General features: G+C 40.4%; 1 protein-coding gene across 2 annotated transcripts in view; it reads right to left on the minus strand.

Moving 5' to 3' along the window:
• Positions 1-17,157, minus strand: part of AGMO (alkylglycerol monooxygenase) — a 197,009-nt gene extending 179,852 nt beyond the window's left edge. The window contains exons 1-2 of one of the 2 annotated variants that reach the window (XM_063324940.1): positions 16,892-17,155; positions 9,995-10,125 (exon numbers count right to left, since the gene is read on the minus strand). In XM_063324940.1, the coding sequence (XP_063181010.1) occupies positions 9,995-10,125; positions 16,892-17,020 (260 nt within the window). In that variant the 5' untranslated portion in view covers positions 17,021-17,155. Of the gene's footprint in view, positions 1-9,994; positions 10,126-16,891 lie in introns of both variants that reach the window. The other variant, XM_063324941.1, reaches the window with a different exon arrangement.
• Positions 17,158-17,855: the final 698 nt, after the last annotated feature.

Consider the following 17,855-nt stretch of genomic DNA (forward strand, 5'->3'; position numbering starts at 1 on the left):
TTATATACATCACATAGATTTATCTTCTTGGATTTTGAACATTTCTGCTGAAAATTTTCTTATTATGTGCAAAGTATGCACTTAGGCAACCGTTTTGACTTTGAGACAGAGTTACCTTCTCCTTGTTTCTAAAGTTCATGCATACTTTATTCAAAGGTGATAATATTTGTTTTAATAAACCATTTCCCCCTTCTCCTTCCACTGGGTCAGATTATCACTTCCTCTAATTAAAAAAAGTCCAAGAAGGAAATTCTGGGAGATGAACTCTCCATGTGGAAATGAAGATCTACTTATGGTAGATCCCTGTGGGATAATGAAGGAGGGAAAAGGTGGAGGAAATTCAACTGGAAGAAAAGGCAGCTGCCCGTTTCAAAGAACACAAGGTCCTGTTCTGCTTCCTCCAACTCACAGATCGGCCTTAGAGCCTGAAGCCAAAGTTTTAGGAAACTTCCTCCACGGTGCCCAGGACAGTCACCAAAAGGGAGAAAGGTCAGAGACAGTAGCTGTTGTCTCTCTTCCGAGCATGGCGGAAGGTCCGTGTATCAAAAGCAAAGGCCCCAAGGAAACCGCCTGGGCTCTTGCCGCTCTTGCAGTCCCCACCTCATGTCACACTGGGAACCGACCTGGAGCCCCTGATCTAAAAACACAACTCTCCATCTGGACCTACAAAAGCTCGACTCTCAGGGGCTCTAGCAGACTTGCATCCTTGGAGGTCAGACACAGAGGGAAACATGTTAAGACACCCTGGTCACAAGGTTATATTATCATTAAAAATAGTGAGATATTACTAATACAGTTTCCCTGGGTTAAATAAATTCAGTTTTCCTAGCCTGAGTCAAACTTCATGAATGTAAAGTTTCAAAATGTTGAACAAAGGCAGTTTCTCCTCGATAATTTGAAATTATTCAGACCATATATGTAACAGCAGGATACATGAATAATTAAATGCTCTGTAAGCCTTTGTTTCAGGGTGGAAAGCATAAGGATTTCCATTTCCAAGGATACTCATAGAGCTTTCTTTTCCAGATGAAAAACTGTCTCCAGTCACAATTGAAATAAACATTTTGATAACATGATTTCAGTAAAGAGGAGAAGGGGGGAGGAGGTAGAGGAGCCTTGAGAAAAGGTCCATTTGCAAAACAAAGCAAACCTCCTGCAACCGAAATCCCCTTTTATTTCCTGTACAGGTGCCAGGTCTTAAACAGACACCCAATTTATTACCTTGTCAGCTGACTTATTAGGGTTGACACAAATCGAGCTGAAATATGCCTGACATACTGCAGTCAAGGCTTTTTTCACGCTTTAGCACAAAGCCAAACTTTCCACAAGGTGGAGGGAAAGGGAGAGGGAGCTGTGGGAGTTCTATTCCCTGTTTTCTATCATCAAGATGAATATGATCCTCTCCCATTCTTAATATGCAAAACCAGTCATGAAATAACCCAAGGCTAAAAAATAATTCACAAAAATGATACAGCTGGGAAATTATTATCAGGCTCTGGAAAGCCCTTGATTACAGGAAATAGCACCTACGTTTTGAGAAAATGTTCCCACCAGACACAAACACCGAATCAAAGCCTCTCCTCTTCCTCAGTATGGCTTTCTTCTCTAGCATTTTAGCCTAAATAATGCAAATCCCCAGTTTTCCTCAAGGAGAAAAAAAAATACCAAATGCAAAGTGAAGTAAAATGGAGATGAGTTTGGTATCCTTACTGGCTGCATTGCATAAGGTTTTGTCTGACAAAGGTGGCTTTTTCTTCCCCAAACACGTTCCTCTTGCACTTCACTTTTTATCTCCTAATTTGAGACACTAATATTAATTTACAGTAGTGGGTGGAATAAAACATGAAACAATAGGTTTTGGAAGGAAAAGAACAAAAGTCAGTGTTACACTTTTTTATTATTAAGTCCAAGTCCTGTCTATATAATTCAAGTCCCTTGTTTATCTTTGCTCTTTCACTCATAAATAAGCAATCAATTAAAAATCCAGCACAAGTTAAATATTTTCATGAGAAATTCCACTGCCTTTAGTGATATAATCCATAGTAGTAACATATTTTGCCCTAAGTTTATGCAAGGTCTTCTGGTAAATTTAATTACATACGATTTTTAAGAGACTGCAAAGCCTAGTTTAAAAACTTCAGTACAGCTGAGCTTCTGGCATTGTAGCTTACTCTTCTTCCTTTTATGAGAATGGAAGTTACGTTTCTTTAGACCTATTTACACTTGCTCAGCACACTGGGCAGTGAATTCTGTTCCAGTAAATTCAGCACACACAATACTAGGAGATTTTAGAACGTCAACTTCTGCGAGGCAACAGACCTGACTTTTAATATTTATATAAATAGCACCATGTAAGTGTAATAGAAATGCTTACTTAATACCTATTTCCAATAGAGGACCTGATTTTGATCTCTCCTACTTGATTCTTCCACTGAAGTCAGCAAATTTGCATTAGAAATTAAGTTAGATTAGGAACAAGCCTGTAATATACTCAAAGGTCACACATAAACAGAAGCAATGAGGAAAGAAAAGGGTGTTCTATTCAACTCGGATTAGTTCTTCTGAATTTATATAGAACAAAGGAATTGGTAACAGATAAATGTTCCTATGGTTTGTAAAAATATAGTGAAATAACTTCAATGAGACATCATAGCGCATCAAATCATGAAATGAGGAAAAATATTTACATGAGAATTTCTGTTGAACTGCTTTGGTCATACTTCTGAACTTTAAAAATGGTAGTTTGTTTTTGTCTGTGATATACACAGTGGTGAAAGTCTATTCTTTTCAGATCTGTAACACTGATTTACAGAATCATTAAAAGACATTTTTCCCCAGTTTCCATAACTTCTAGGTGTTGACCCAGGAAACTAGGTTGGCCAGCTCTAAAAATGCTACCCCTGTGCTCCATCTAGTGGAATCCTGGTTTAAACTTAATGCATCTTTTAGCAGAGAAGTGCTTCAGTCAGAATGGTACTCTACACAGAAGCAGCTCCTTAAAGTTTTTTCAAAATGCGTGCAAAGTGACACAACTTATCTTAAAGAAAAATACAGAAACATGGAATAAAAATCTACACAAAATTTAATTTGAGAAAATGGTATATTTTGTGAGCTGCAGAGACTACTGAACTTAATTAATAACATATTTCCAATAAGGGTAAACTCGGTTCACTGTCTGTGCTTTCCCAGAACACGCGTATATTTGAGAACAAACACTTGCAGCTCGTCTTTGTTTCTAAAGACACGGCAGGTGCAAAGCTGGGCTCTGAGATTCACAAATGGGCAATCACCAAGCCATTTACTGGCCCCACTGTACAGAAAAAGGCAATGATGCAATACTAAGGATGTAGACAAATATGCATTCTGCAAACAGCTGCGTCAGTGTAAGAGGTTACAACTTAAAAGAGTAATTGGCTCCCTGACGGGGTTGTGTGAAATACAGCAATCTCTAGAACATTAGGGTAGGTAGGGACTACCAGTTGTTTCAGTCAATTAGTTTGAGAACATCCCGACTCTCCCAAGTCTCTCTCCCAAATCCTTCTTTTTAACGTTTAGCAGCTTATATGTCATTTCATTAGAAACTTGAGAGTTTTATACTCTGGCTCAGATCTTTCCTTAGTCATCACCAAAAAGTAGCACTCCACGCATGCCAGGCTGTCTGGAGCTGCTCGTTGGTACTCCTGTGCTCTGCCAGCAGCTCTGCCCACATGGGTGCTCTCCAGCCTGCTTCAAACAAAACGAACCAGGTAAACAAAATTCTAGAGTTGAAGCCACTGAAGGCAATGCGGCTGCTATGCCTGGGAAGGACTCACCACTGAGAGAAGTGGGGACGGTAACAGGGGACTGGGGAGGTGGTGATGAGCACCTGACAGCAGGCGGGAAGCACTAGCGTCTTTACTGGGCACAGCTGGATTTGGACTTGCTGAGGACACAGCGTGATTCACACCACATCTAGAAAACTGTGTTAAACTGACGATAACTCTTGTGTGGATTAATTATCCTGACTTTTACTGGTTTAGCTCCACTCAATTCATCAATGACAAACCAGATCAAAAAAACCTAACTAGACCAAAGAAAGATCGTTCATGTAGGGAGACAGTCACTGCCATGAGTTTAACTGACCTGATTTAGAAAATCCCCTTCCAGAGCCAGGTTTGCCTGCTGAAAAGGCTACCAGCTCCTGCTGCACAGACTATGCCCTTATTGAAACAGTTTATCCTGCTCTGACCGCTTTACCTACAGAAGATTAGTGAGTTATTTCAAAACCTGTTCTTCTGACAGAGCTGTGAGGTCTGCGATCTCCGGCAAAATGTGGGAACGATTAGCAGTGTATATGGGACAGTGCAGCCAGGAGGGTGCTCTTATGAAATATATAACTACCTAGTGCTACTTGGAGAGTGGGAGGAATGGGGAGGCAAGTAGATTCTGTCTCTTCAGGCTTGTTACCTATTAAAATCCCATTTTTTGGAAACATCTATTGATGGGTAGTGTCTTAAATTGCCATAGCTAGCTGCTGCAGGCATGGTTGTGACTGCAGGTTCAGTAGAGCCTGAGCCTAGTGGCCGACAGCTCTTGGCTGACACATTCCCATTTGCTTGCCTGTCTCTCTGCCTTAAACAAATACCTTTTTGGTCCCATAGTGAACTGAAGTAAATCCACACGTGATAGATTAGCACCTGAACCAACACAAGAGAAAGGGAGGACCACGTAAACGAGTACTGGAAGGACAGAAGTGCAGTAGCCAGAAGTTAGGTTGGTTTAGGGCATGGCACGGCACAGCAGCTTTACTTGCCATTTAACCAGGTTAAGTGATTACCTTTCCAGTTTGGCCCCATCTGCTCATCACTGCCCTAAGCGTGGTGGTTACCAGCCCTCGGACCTGCCAGCATAATTGCATGCATAGCTGCTCCCTGACCTGGCTCTGTCAAAATGAATGCAGCTGAGCTTAAACACCTCTTTTATAGTTCTTGGGGGGCTTTTGTTTCTGCTTTTAGCTGGATCACTTTGTCAGGACCAGGTTAGGGAGCAATTAAATGTGCAGTTATGTTGGCAGATCTGAGGGGGCAGCTGGATCAGAAGCAACACATCTGACCATGCTCTAAATAAACATCTGTCCAAAGCCTTAGTAAAACAGATGTGGAGAAAAAAATGTACCTAATAAGTCTTGAAGTGAAAATATAATTTACGAGAAACCGCATGTATCAAATTTTCTTCTAAGACATGCAATCACTAATTTATGAGATTATAATTTTCTATAGTCACACGTGAAGTATCTAGTAGATACTTCAGGAAACCGGGACATACTTTAAATGGATAAATCCACACAGGCAAGTATTTTGAGTTCTGTCAGGACACTGCCAGCTCCACAGGGTTGTGAACTGCTTGCACCAACTTGAACTGAGTGTATTCTGATCAGCTCTGCATATTGCTGCTATTGAGAACTGAAAACTTCTGGTTTCAGATTGCAATTTTACATATGCTTTAAAGCAGATAACTCAGTAATGCTACAAAAGAATTGAGTGTTTCTTGTCCTGCAATCCTGACTGCTTTTTTCCAAGCCCATTTCTTGTGCTAGCACAAGATTTTGCAAAGCCATAAGAATTGATGCAGGTTAATGTGATGGGGGGGTGCTGGACCTGCTTCCTGGGCAACTTCACCACAGGGCAACACAAATGCTGGCAAAAGGGGAAAGAAGGTGCAGAGGCAGGAATGAGCAACCAGAAGTGCAAGTTAGTCAAAGGTGCTTCAGTTGGCAGCAGCGCTGGTCTAAAATATACGTGAAACTGCCTCTTCGATCTAACTTCTGGAAAAAGATTATTTAAAACCTAGATGACGTACAAAACTGTGAATACACCGGTCTATAGCAGAAACAGGATTTGTACTCCTTTGATTCAATTATTGCTGATGTGCAGGTATCTTAAGATGCATAATAGTATGAACTAATCAAAAAGCATTTTCTCATGCCTTTCTGATGTTTAACAACACTTCAGAGAACTCTAATCTCCTCTGTATCAAATACCAGAGTAAATAACGTATGCAAATTGTAATGTTCTCTTTAGAAACATAGAAGTTTATTGCAGACTCGACTGACAAAACTCTGTATTAGACATATATACGCTCACACACTGTACGACTGTGTTGCAGAGTTGAACACTAAAAACTGGCAATTGAGCATGACCATAAAGAACGGAGACTTTCCCAACTAGTTTGAAAATGTACCTACCTCAGTTATCCCCCAAACACTTTTTGATTTGATTTATGTTCTGCTGCTTTAAAAGAAGAAATGGGCCAATATGAAATAATGCACATACTTGTATAGTGGATATTTATACCCAAAATAAACTTTCTCTTGGGAGAATATTTTTAAAGCAGCATTTCAAGTCTCCTGGCAATGGTTAGTTCAAAAAGTTATTTATTTATTTAGAATAAAAGTTCTCAGAAATTTTTTAACCACCAACATTTAGGATGCTGGGAGTCAGCTTAGTAATTCGAGTTTCTCCCTTTCCCCCAAATTACTTTTCATTGCATATACCATTTAGTATTCATACATGCAGAGGGATGGATAGTATGCATTAAGGCAGAGAAAATTATATTTAAGAAATGTATAGGCTATTTTACAAGAGACGATATATACGCACAAAGCAATTCAACTTACTACATGCTGTTGAGTCTAATGAGCCTAAAACCAAAACACATTGCCTTGTCCGATTAGACTTTTCCTCTTGCACCTACATTTTTAAAATTTGGCATACGAATATCAACAATTTATGATTTGCATTTTCTCCAACAATGAAGTAAGAAACACTGAATAAATTCTGTTTTCCCTCAAGATATATAGTACTTCTGTTACACAGACTGTGAAATGGAAAAACATACTTAGAGGCTGAATATGGTCTGTGACTCCTAATTTTTTCATTAAATGTAAAGACCTCTCTGCAGTGATGCATCTGAAGCTTCATTCTAACTAATAGACTGAAGCCCACCATTTTAGATTCAACCACAGATTTTTTTAAGGAAGTGGCAAACCATTGCTGCTAGTTGAGAAAATGAAAATTAGTCCCTGGGAGAGGATACAATCAATGGTGTGTTAATCTAACCTTCAGCTGTTAATGATTTGCACTACTATTTCCCCTGATGCTGTGGGTTCTGCTGAAATATTGTTTTAGCAGTTTCTGTCAGCTTTCCCTACCTTTTTTCTGCCTGAAAGGGAAAGACTGAAGTGAAAGTCTTAGCAACAGATTTCGCATGTGCTTTTTCTTTTTTCTTGACCCAGTTCTTTCACACCATGGAAGCAGGAGACAGAAGGGTAAATTGTTCTGTTTTCTCAGTTCAAGCCTTTTTAGCCAGTCTGTTATTCGCAACTCCTCTTACTTACAAAAGAGGTGTTACACTAAGCAGTCATCATTAGAACTGTGATATTAACATGCAAATAAATTATTTAGGAAGTCTGTATTTTGCCTGGTTCATTCACATTCAGCCAGAAAGTTAAAAGCTTTACAGAACTCTTTTTTGGAAAGAACTGCTGAGGAAGGTCTCTATTTCCAGCCACGAGAGCTGCACAAGTGACCTGGAATAGACTTCTTGTGCTGGTGTAGCAATGAATAAGTGTACCGATCCTGCGGATTTGCCTGCTCCTGCAAAGTTTGCGTCCTTAAGGATCATTTGGTTCACTCAGTTGAAACAACCTTGCAAAATAATTCCTATCTGAAAGAAAACTGCGTAGCCCGCAAGCCAAATTCTGCAGCAAAGTACTAAGTGCCAAAATAATAAAAGTACTCAGCACCTTGCAAAGCTGTGTTCCACACACACAATGCTAGCTTTCTTAGCAAGCGTTTGTTCCAGGAATAAGTGTATCTGAAGAATTTTAGTATGCTTAAAATAGAGCCAAAAGGCCTCGCAAAACCATTCAAACTTACTTTACATGGATCTCAGTCCCCTTGTCTAACTTAATCAGTCCTGAATATTTCAGATGAAAAAAATAAGTATTTAGCATGGTAAACCTTTGAAGTGCATGACTGTCTGGGAAATTAGGGCTAGGTTGAAGAAGCAACATTTGAACTACTTCAATATTAGCTGTGTGCAAACTAGATTAAGCCTTTATCAGGATTTTGTGTTGGTGCACACAAGTCCAATATATTGACAAATGTTTAATTTCTTACAGCTTAAAATATAATGAAAAATTTAATGTTTCTCCTTCAAGATTATGCTCACAAGTCATATTAAAAGCAGCAAAATCGTTTGAATATAGATTGTACACTAGCTGAAAAAATAGCTTCACAAAATTCTGAAATAACTTAGACATTACTTTACTCTCGAAGACACTGCTTTATGTTTGAATATTTCTCATGCTGAAAGCTCATGACACTTATTTGCAGATACACGAAGAGTTTGGGAGAGTGTGTCTAAGTGACATTATTTATCTACCAAACTCCATAAAAGGCTTTGTCCATGATATTTACTACAAACTAACATAATCCATTACAAGTTGTCTTTGTACCTAATTTAAAGGCACAGACATAGATCTTGTCAAATCTTTTCCTGAATAGAAAGTTCAAAAAAAAAAATAAACATCAAGTAAACGTCAAATGTTCAATAGATTACAAAGTGGGTGATTTACACATTTCAGAAAATGGGTACTACTTGTCAGAAGGGATAAATTTTTTTTGTTGCTGTGGTCTTTTAATGTATTTTATCAATAAACTGGTTTGAAAGAGAAGATTTCTAGTAAAATTTACAATGACAATAAACAGGGATCTCTAAGTAACAAAGACAACATTTCATGGATTGAAACTATTTCAGGATGACCAAATGTACAATCCAATGTATTTCTACATGGCCAAATATATGAACATATTGCCTATGAATGAGGAATGTAAGCCACAGAATCTAAAAAAATATTTGGGGATGAAGGATGGCTCAGAGGACCTGGGATATATAAAGGGAGGAACAACAAGTAGAAATAGAGAACAAATGACTTCATTATTTGGCACTGATGTAGCAATTTCTGAAATATGGAGTGCACTTGAGACATCAACACTAAGAAGGCTGAAAAACTGCAGAGGATTCAGAAAAAGGACTGTGGGAATAATTGAAAGACTTGAAAATATACTATATAGTCAAATTCAAATAATAGAAACTTTTCATTGTGTAATGAAGAGATTATATGCAATTTGATGTTAACCAGTAAATTCATACATGGGGAGTAGAAATATAATCCCATTCTAACAGAAAAGATGTAATAAAATCTATCAGCTGGAAGCTCATCTCGTGCAAAGACAGATCTAAAAGATGATGTTCCTTATAAGTAATTAGAGCTCCTGAAAAATGCTTAGGACAACTGATATAAAGAACTTGCTGGATTCCCTATTACTGGATATTTAATAACCCACAGTGGATATTTCTTTAAAACACAACTCTGTTCACCATGAACTAATTCAGTTAAAGCACTGGGGAGCAGATTAGATGATCTTGTTTACAACAATTCTCTCAGGTATTAAAATCCACTGACGTCAAACACAAGATTATGACTGAGTTCAAAGAACTTCAGATCACATGCATACTCACAGTTCTATCAATCGGGTTATATGCACACAATTTTATTTTTAAAGGCTAATGAAAATAATGGACTTGTTTTGGTTTGTTGCTTCTGTTTTATTCTTTCTGAAGCTTAATGAAAGAAAACTCACATTTTAACATATAGTCCAATATAAGGTATGGTCAAGGGAGCTGAAGTCCCAGAAAAAAGGTGACAGTCAAGATCAAATACAGATTAATATAATTGGAGGTGGAAAATATCCTGCAAGTATCATATTTAGCTTTACATATTAAAAAGACATTTACACTTCTATGCAACTTCATTTTAGCAAAGTGAGATCTAGATGTCTTGTTTAATCATTTTGGGTTATCAATATCAACTTCAATATAGAATTTTCTTTTCTTCCTTCTTAGTGATTAAAAAAAAAATATCTTAAGCTAAAATAACACATATACTTACTCTGGCAGTCGAGACAGGATACCTAAAGAAAGAGAACTTATGCCATCATTGATCCGACCTGCCAGTTTACGCTTCTGAACCCAGCTGACAGCGAACTCCAGCCCAATAAAAGCAATGAAGAATGGAATACTCTGAAAAATAGTTTGAAGAAAAGAAGTCACAACACAAACAGAGTTAGATCCCCCTTTCCTAACAGCAATTCATGCAGCCAGATACTCCTCAGGTTGTCTGGCACTTTACTAGCTACTATTCTGATAAAGCTCCACATGAACCTTAAGAATCAGAACAACCAAGGCTACCATTTAATCCCCAACACCAGCATAAACCCAGTGCACTAACCTCCTCCCATATTATTTTCTTTTGTATCTTCTGCACATAAATTGTTAAATGGCATCAAAACAAAACACAAAGGTCTTTCCAAACTCATATTTCTCATATTGAAGTAAATCAGCGAGAGGAGAAACATTTGTGGACTCCTCTAACCACAAGGTAAAACAGAATCTGCTTTCGATTTGATATGTAAGCGGTTTTTGAATGTGTTCAGCCACTGAATTTGGCATCTAACAATATTATCTGAAAGACATAAAGTAAAGTGAGTTTCTTTCTACTCGGCATTTCTGTTGCCATGCTTTTTGCTGCAGATAGCAACGGCTTTTATGTATGTGTACAGGAGAGAACCCAGTAACTACGCAGCCCATTCCAATTTGGGCCATTCCACATGTTCTCTTTCCAGACCAAGTAGCAATGATACAATGTTCCCTTTTTTCTTTTGGGTTGTACTAACGGTAAAATAATTTTCTGCCTTTCTGAAGAAAAGCATAATGATGAGTGAGCCTGAAACATTTCTCACTCACAACACTGCTTCAGTCTAGGATTCAATCCGCATTGTCCATTTTGCATCCCAGATCAACTGGCAAGTTGATAATGCACAACAGCAGTGCCCAGGAGAGAAAGGTATGGCTGTGACTAGCGGTAGGACTGGTAACATTATTGTGACACCACCGTTTTTCATCAGTGGAGAAAGATTGCTACAGCTATTCTCAAAATTTCATCAGCATAGGCAAGAAAAAAGGATTGAATAATAGCAATTGGTAGAGCATGTGCTTTTTTACTGACACTGCTTTTTTACCCAACGCTTCATGGGTGGAAGGAATGACAAGGCAGTGGCAGTGCTATCAGCCACCGCCACCAAAATATAGAAGGTCTGTGGAAAATAAGAAGGAGCTATTTTCCTTGCATCAGATGTCTGTGCATATGCATGTTGCTTCAACTGCCTCCCTTACTCTGTAGAAAACTTCTGGGTGACCTTGGAGACATTTGGACAACTCCTTCTCGGTGGTATTAAGGCCTAAAATTCCCACCATGTTTTGCAAGGCAAGCAAAATGCAAGACCAGTGACATTTTGTGCACCATTGTGAGAGGCACCACGCATCCAGACTTGCCCTGTTAGTCTTTTGCTGCTGCCCCCTTCAAGTGACCTGCAAACACATACAGATTCACAGACTAAAACTGTCCAAACTGCCCTGCTGTAGAACAGAGGCTGCTTCTGCCTATACAACATTTTAATGGAAGAAGCATGTTGCCTCTGCAAATGCCATTGCATTTTGGAGGGTGCTCATTTTTGTTGCCAAGTGAGATATGATCCGGGAATTCCTACCAGGCTGGGACACTAAAGAGACTAAGATGGATATAGACCAGATTGCTCAGTGGAAGAAGAATTGGATGATTCAAACCATGCAAGCAGCAAGAGATTTATAGCGTCTAGGAAATGTGAAAGTTCATAAACTTCAGCAGCTCAGGGTTAGGTTACAATAACAGATGAACAGAGATTAATATCAACGTGGCACTTTTTAATTTAGATGCCTAGCTTGCTCCTTAACAGCATTTTAGGTATCTAAAAGGCTGTTTGGGATATGCACTAACTGATGATATAAATAACTTCGAAAGCAAAAGGCAACTTATGGATAAAGCATAAACAGGACCCAAGAAAACCAATGTGGTAAATCTTTGGATATTTGAAATCAATAAGAAAGAAAGACAGAAAGAAAGACAGACAGACAGAAAGACAGACCAAACACCACAACCTTCCAGATGAAATAATTGAAACATTCTAGGAAAATATAAGTACTCCTTGTTTTGTTCTAGATGATTCATTTCTAAGTAGACAAAACTTTTAATGTACTTTTCTTAATTGATATAATTAAAGAACAGATTCCTAACTTGTCAAACAAAGGTTGATGACCACAGCTGTACGTCGCAGCAGAGATAAAAAGGGTCTTATTAAGAACAACTAAGAAACACTTGACCACAATACCAGGAGCCAGGTCTAGCACAGACTACAGGCAGTTTGAAGTTGTGGAACAGCAGAAGCTGCGTGGCAAATTGAATGGGCTCAGGACAGAAAAAGCGGGATGCTTTATTCCTGAAATTAAAATAGGGAATCAGAAACAGATAACGCCTGCATTCTATGTGGTGATTCAATTTACCTAGCAACATCTGAAATGGTTAAAATATTTGTCTTTCTACTAATACACACTAATGTAACTTCTTTCCCATTGACTTCATTAAATATTTTCTTCCCACTGCGAAGCTGTGAGACAGCCAAGCATTTGACAACACTTTATGACTCACAAATACGGAGTGCGATAGCAAGGAGGATAAACAGCCTTAACGTCCTGCCCATCAAGGAGCCTGCTTGGAAAGGGAAGATTTACGGCATACCTCTTAGTATCTAAGAAATTACTACCTCCCTCCCACACACCCACATTAAGCTTTGTCCAAAGCAGATCAAAGGGATCAGCTATGTCAAGACTAGCATGTATTATTTATGTGACCATAACACCTAATAGCTATTGTCACGGAGCAGCAGGATCGTACCGTGTTAGATGTCATTCAAGGAGAAGGAAAAGGCACCCTCTGTCCCAGACAGCCTACAGTCTAAGGATGAGGTGTAGGACAGCAGAAGGATAATGCAAATAATTCAGGGAAAAGGAGACAGTCAGTAAGACAGAGAGTAGTCTCACTAGCCTAACCATTACTTGTTTTTTACTTTTTTGTTTAAGTTAAAAAGACAATGGAGACATTTAAGGAACCTGTTGAGGATAGGTAGCTCTGCAAAAGTTTGCAAGGATCATCCCTACAAAAAAAATGGCACAAAGTTAAGAAATAGCCACTCTTGGTACCACAGGCCAGAGACAGAAGCTGGATCCTTTTGGTATCTTCTGGTCTAGGAATGTTTTTCTCTCTTTCTGTTCCCAGTTTCTTTCTCTTTACCCATCACCAGAAATACTTCATGGAGATTTGCATTAGCTTGTAGTTTACTTCAATAACTGATCCATAACTTGAAAGTCTTACTCTGACCACTAAGAGGGATTTCCCTTATAAGTAACCAACTCTTACAAAATGCAAAGGACCTTTTAAAATCAGTTAATCAGTTTCTGCTTTATACAGTTGCAAAAAATAATATTCTAAGTTGAAACTCTGCATAAATTCATGTTTTTATTGCAAGTCTTGAAACAGTTTCTGTTTTCTTAAAGTCCCAAGTCCTTATAAGAATCTCAACTTTCATGTAAAACTAAATATGAAGGTTCTGTGCCTCATTATTTAGAAGCTAAAGCCTAAAATGTGAATTGAGTGTAAATGTGAACTTAATCTTTAGGCTCTCAAAAGCAGAGAGTAAATAGAAAAGAAAAACAGTGATTACTAAATTTAAAGTGTTCGTTTTGGGGCTCTCAGCAAATGGAGCAGTGCTCTCTCTTCCTGAGTCTGACTCATTAAAGTCTTTACTGAGCAAGCACAAGTGATAAATTCAGAACGTAGCAAGGAGCAAAGTGAAATTCTTGTTGTTCATGAGAACTTGCCAAATATTGGCAAGCAAAAAGCAGCACTCCACCTGCCCATCTGTAGATTAAGAGAGGCTCAAAAAACCAGAGCATGCAGAGCATAATCTTATATCCACAGCAAAGAGGATGCTCGGGAAAGGACAGGGCAAGCATCAGTATACATTGTAAGAGTCAGGAAGTTCTGCCCTGGAGAAAGAAAATTGATTTATGACTTCTATTCCTAGAAATCAGGGAAAATCAAGAGTTTCAAATTCGACACGACAAAAGCTCACGTAAAAATAAATTCTATGATTATGCTCCAGGATTTGGACCCTTTTTCCCAGAATTTTAGAGATTAGTTGGAAGGGTGACTTTTCCCTGAGCACCGCTGCAGAGCTTTGATGCTAGTCATTAGCAGTGATCAGCTAATGTTTTAAACAGGACTTGGGGCCTTCATGTGCAGCTCTGCCAACATACAGAGCATTATGCAGGGACCAGGAGCTGTTTTGCCTCTGAAAATGGAAGTAATATAACCACAGCCAGAAAGTACACCACACAAGTTAAGCTAGCTAAGTTGTTCTGTTCTCAAAATCAGAGCTGCTTCACCCACTGCTGTCACTTGCTGCCCAAATGCAACAGCACAGCTGACTCTAGCTCAGAGGAGCTACTCCTACGAAGCGCATGTATTTTGAAGATCAACAAAGTGCTCAATTTAGCAGATCACCCAAAACATGAATATTTGAGTGAATTAGGAGGTTCTGCCACCTGCCTAATGTTGGAAGGTGCGAGTCCCCACAGCTGTAGCCATGTGATCTAACGTACTAGAAATACCCTCATCCATCTGATACACATGATAGATCACAGAGACGAGATCCAAATCCCACTTCTATATGGTGTCTCAGAAAAAAAAAAAAAAAAAACAACAACAAAAAAACCCACAACTGTTTAGGAGACACTAACGTAACCAGTAGCTTGTTTCACACCCGCATCATTGTTGCTGTATTTCAGAGTGAATTATTTGAGCTGAAGCCTTCATTTATTACCAGCTCTGCATTAGAATTGTTTTTTGTTCTGTGTTGAGCTGAGCTCAAACATCCACTTCTATATTTGTACAAACTCAAGGGGTTACTGCTCTAAGCCCCCCTTGAATGGCTCATCAGGTCACTATTAAATCTAGTCCTGCTGAATCCAATGGATCTGCTGCTCTTGTAATTGTTCCTTAAACAATCCAAGAGAAGCTACCAGACTAGTAGGTCAAATGCACAACAGTGACAAGCAGCCGGAGAGGGACTGTAGGTAGTTACCTTCTGCCCAAAACCACATGCCCAGAAGAAGAAGTGCGAATACTGCCTAAGCTCAGACCACAGCCGTAGAGTTGACAGTCGCTAAGACTTTTACACAACCACCTAACTAAGCATCAAAAGATCTGTTCTGGCAACAAATGCACTGGGGGAGGTGGGGATTCTGGTATAACTAACCCAAGATAACAATTCTAGGAAAGTAAAACCATAATGGGAAACCTTTTCTCAGTGTAGTTTTTTTGCAAGGTATATATTCCTTTACAAACCTATCACAATGGTGCTCTACAACATCAGAAGCCTACAGGCACTTTTATAACGCAGAGAAGTATTAAGAATCCTTCCTCAAACTTTTATAGCTCTTCTTTCACAGTAAAAGAAATTCCAGGTTTGGCCAAGGTCTGAGCTGAATATTGCACCGGTCCGTACGAGAGAAGAAAGCCTAGGGATGCTAAGGAATGGTGCTGGCAAGAACGTGAATGATACTAAATTGGAAATATGGGAACAGTAAAAGGGATTGAGGTAGGCAATAGACAGAGCTGGAGGGAGAGATCAGCTGACCAGGCAAAACTGTCAAGCACGAGACAGTTTTCCTCGATCATGACGCTACAACTCAGTTGCAAAACGCCTCTGAGAAAAGCAGTCCATTGACCAGATGCTGCACACAGCCTGGTTTGCAGCAGCTGTCTGCTTCCCCCGTCCAAAAGGGCAACGTTTGCTGATAACAGCCATCAGGGAAGGGCTGCTGCATACTACCATTTCCAGAAAGCTGCTGATGGTGCTGCCTTGCTCTGCACAATCCATGACACCCCCACTGCAGCCCAATAGCAGGTGCTGCACAGCAGTCCAAGGTTAACCTGGCAGAGGAGATAGTCGGAGCTACCAGGACTCATATAAAAAGCGTGGATCTTCAGTGAAGCTGGTCTGAATTTACTTTCACAAGGGCAAAACAATGTTTATCTGCTTTCTCCACGAAAATCTCACATCGATTCCGGGTTCAGCAGGAGCTGGGTGCTAAGATATGTGCAATAGGTAGGACAGAAGGGAGCAAAGGTACGTTAATGGAAGTGGATAAACTGGCAGGGCAGAAGGGGAGGGAGGGATATGCTGCTGCCTGCTGACAAGGGAGTTCTCATCCCTGACCTCTGTACTCTTGCCTTGGAGCTTTAGGAGACTGCACTGTCCCAACTCAAATATTTGTTCTCTTAAACAATCTTTATTTTTTATTTTAAATAGAATTTTTTATTTTTCTTTCTTTGACTGAACTTGTACCACTCACTTAAAAGGCTCAGAGACCTGACTTCTTGCTTGGTTTAAAAACCATAATAGCCAAACACAGTGTCATGTTTTATGGTTTACTCAGCTCAGTTTGCTGCCACTATATCCAGCAGCACTGACAATCGCAGTAACAATGTTAGCATCAACCCCCCGAAATTTGGGGTGCTTTTCTGAAAACTTTAGCTCCTGGTATCAGGGAAAAGCATCTGAGCCTTCATTTAAAATACATGAAAAGAGAGTGCACGGTTACATAGGCAGCTTAAACAGGCAGCTTGCAGATAGAGAGCCCAGGAGTGACAGCGATCGGAGAAAGACGAGGTATTTCATCTTAATTTAGGTGCCCTTTCGCGGACATTGTTTCCTTGGGTCCTCTGTGGCTTTTGCAAAAAAAGTTAAAAAAAAAAAAAAAAAAAGGCGGGCGGCAGCTGCGCGCAGGGCGGGCGGAGGGGAGGGCGAAGGATGCTGCCGGTGGAGAGGGGGGGACGGGAGGGGGCTCTCACCTTCTCCACGTAGTCGGGCACCTCCTCCACCGTGCGGAAGGAGCTCTCCCCGGGAGGCAGCACGTAGAAGAGAGCGCGGAGCTGCTGCCCCGGCGCGGTCGCCCGCGGGCCACCCGCCTCGCTGCCCATCGCCCGGCGACCGCGGCCCCGCTCCGCACCGCGGCTGCGGGTGCGCTGGCAGCGGGGACCTTCCGCCCGCCCGCCCTCCCCGCTCCGCGGGTGCGCTGCCAGCGGGGAACCTCCCGCCCCGCCCCGCGGCAGCGACCGCTTCTGCTCCCGGGCAGCGCTCGGGCTTTAACTTTTAACTTGAGGCGGCGGGCTTCGCTTCCCACGGCGCTGGGGGTCTTGAAGGCTGCTGTGGGGAAAGCCTCGACTTTCGTATTTCTCTTTGAATCGTGCTGCTGGAGTTTTCTTGAGGTTGATGGTTTTGGGGGCTTTGGTTTGGTTTTTGGTTTTTTGGGGTTTTTTTTTGTATGTGTCATCACCCGCACGGGCCACTTCCGGGAGTCAAGGAAAAGCCCTCGCACACCTACTCACCACGCGTCCCGGTGCCCTTCTCACCCACAAAACCCTCTGAACAGCAGAGCTCAAGCTATCCTTTTTCACTTTTAGACAGGTTTCCACACACGAAAGACACTGCTCAGGTTTTAGACTTCGGCATAAAAAGCATTGTTATAAAATCATGATGTTAAGGGCTTTGAGAAACAAGCGGAGGTGTCCTTGTGGGCTCCAGCTGTATGGGTCAGCCCAGCCTTCTTGCCATTTAAAGTGTTTAGTTTTTTAAACTTTCAGAAGGGCTTATCATGGCTCAATTTTATATAGCCCCAATTAACATGACTATATTGATGGTAGCCTCTAGAAGCCATCTATTATGCTGTCATTTACAAAGGAATGAAAACTACGGAAATACAAAGAAACAGTAGAAACAAATGTATGCTAGATCCTTGTAGAAAATGCCTTTTAG

This window comes from Chroicocephalus ridibundus, chromosome 2 (genome assembly GCF_963924245.1).
Source record: "Chroicocephalus ridibundus chromosome 2, bChrRid1.1, whole genome shotgun sequence".
Lineage (NCBI taxonomy): Eukaryota > Metazoa > Chordata > Aves > Charadriiformes > Laridae > Chroicocephalus > Chroicocephalus ridibundus.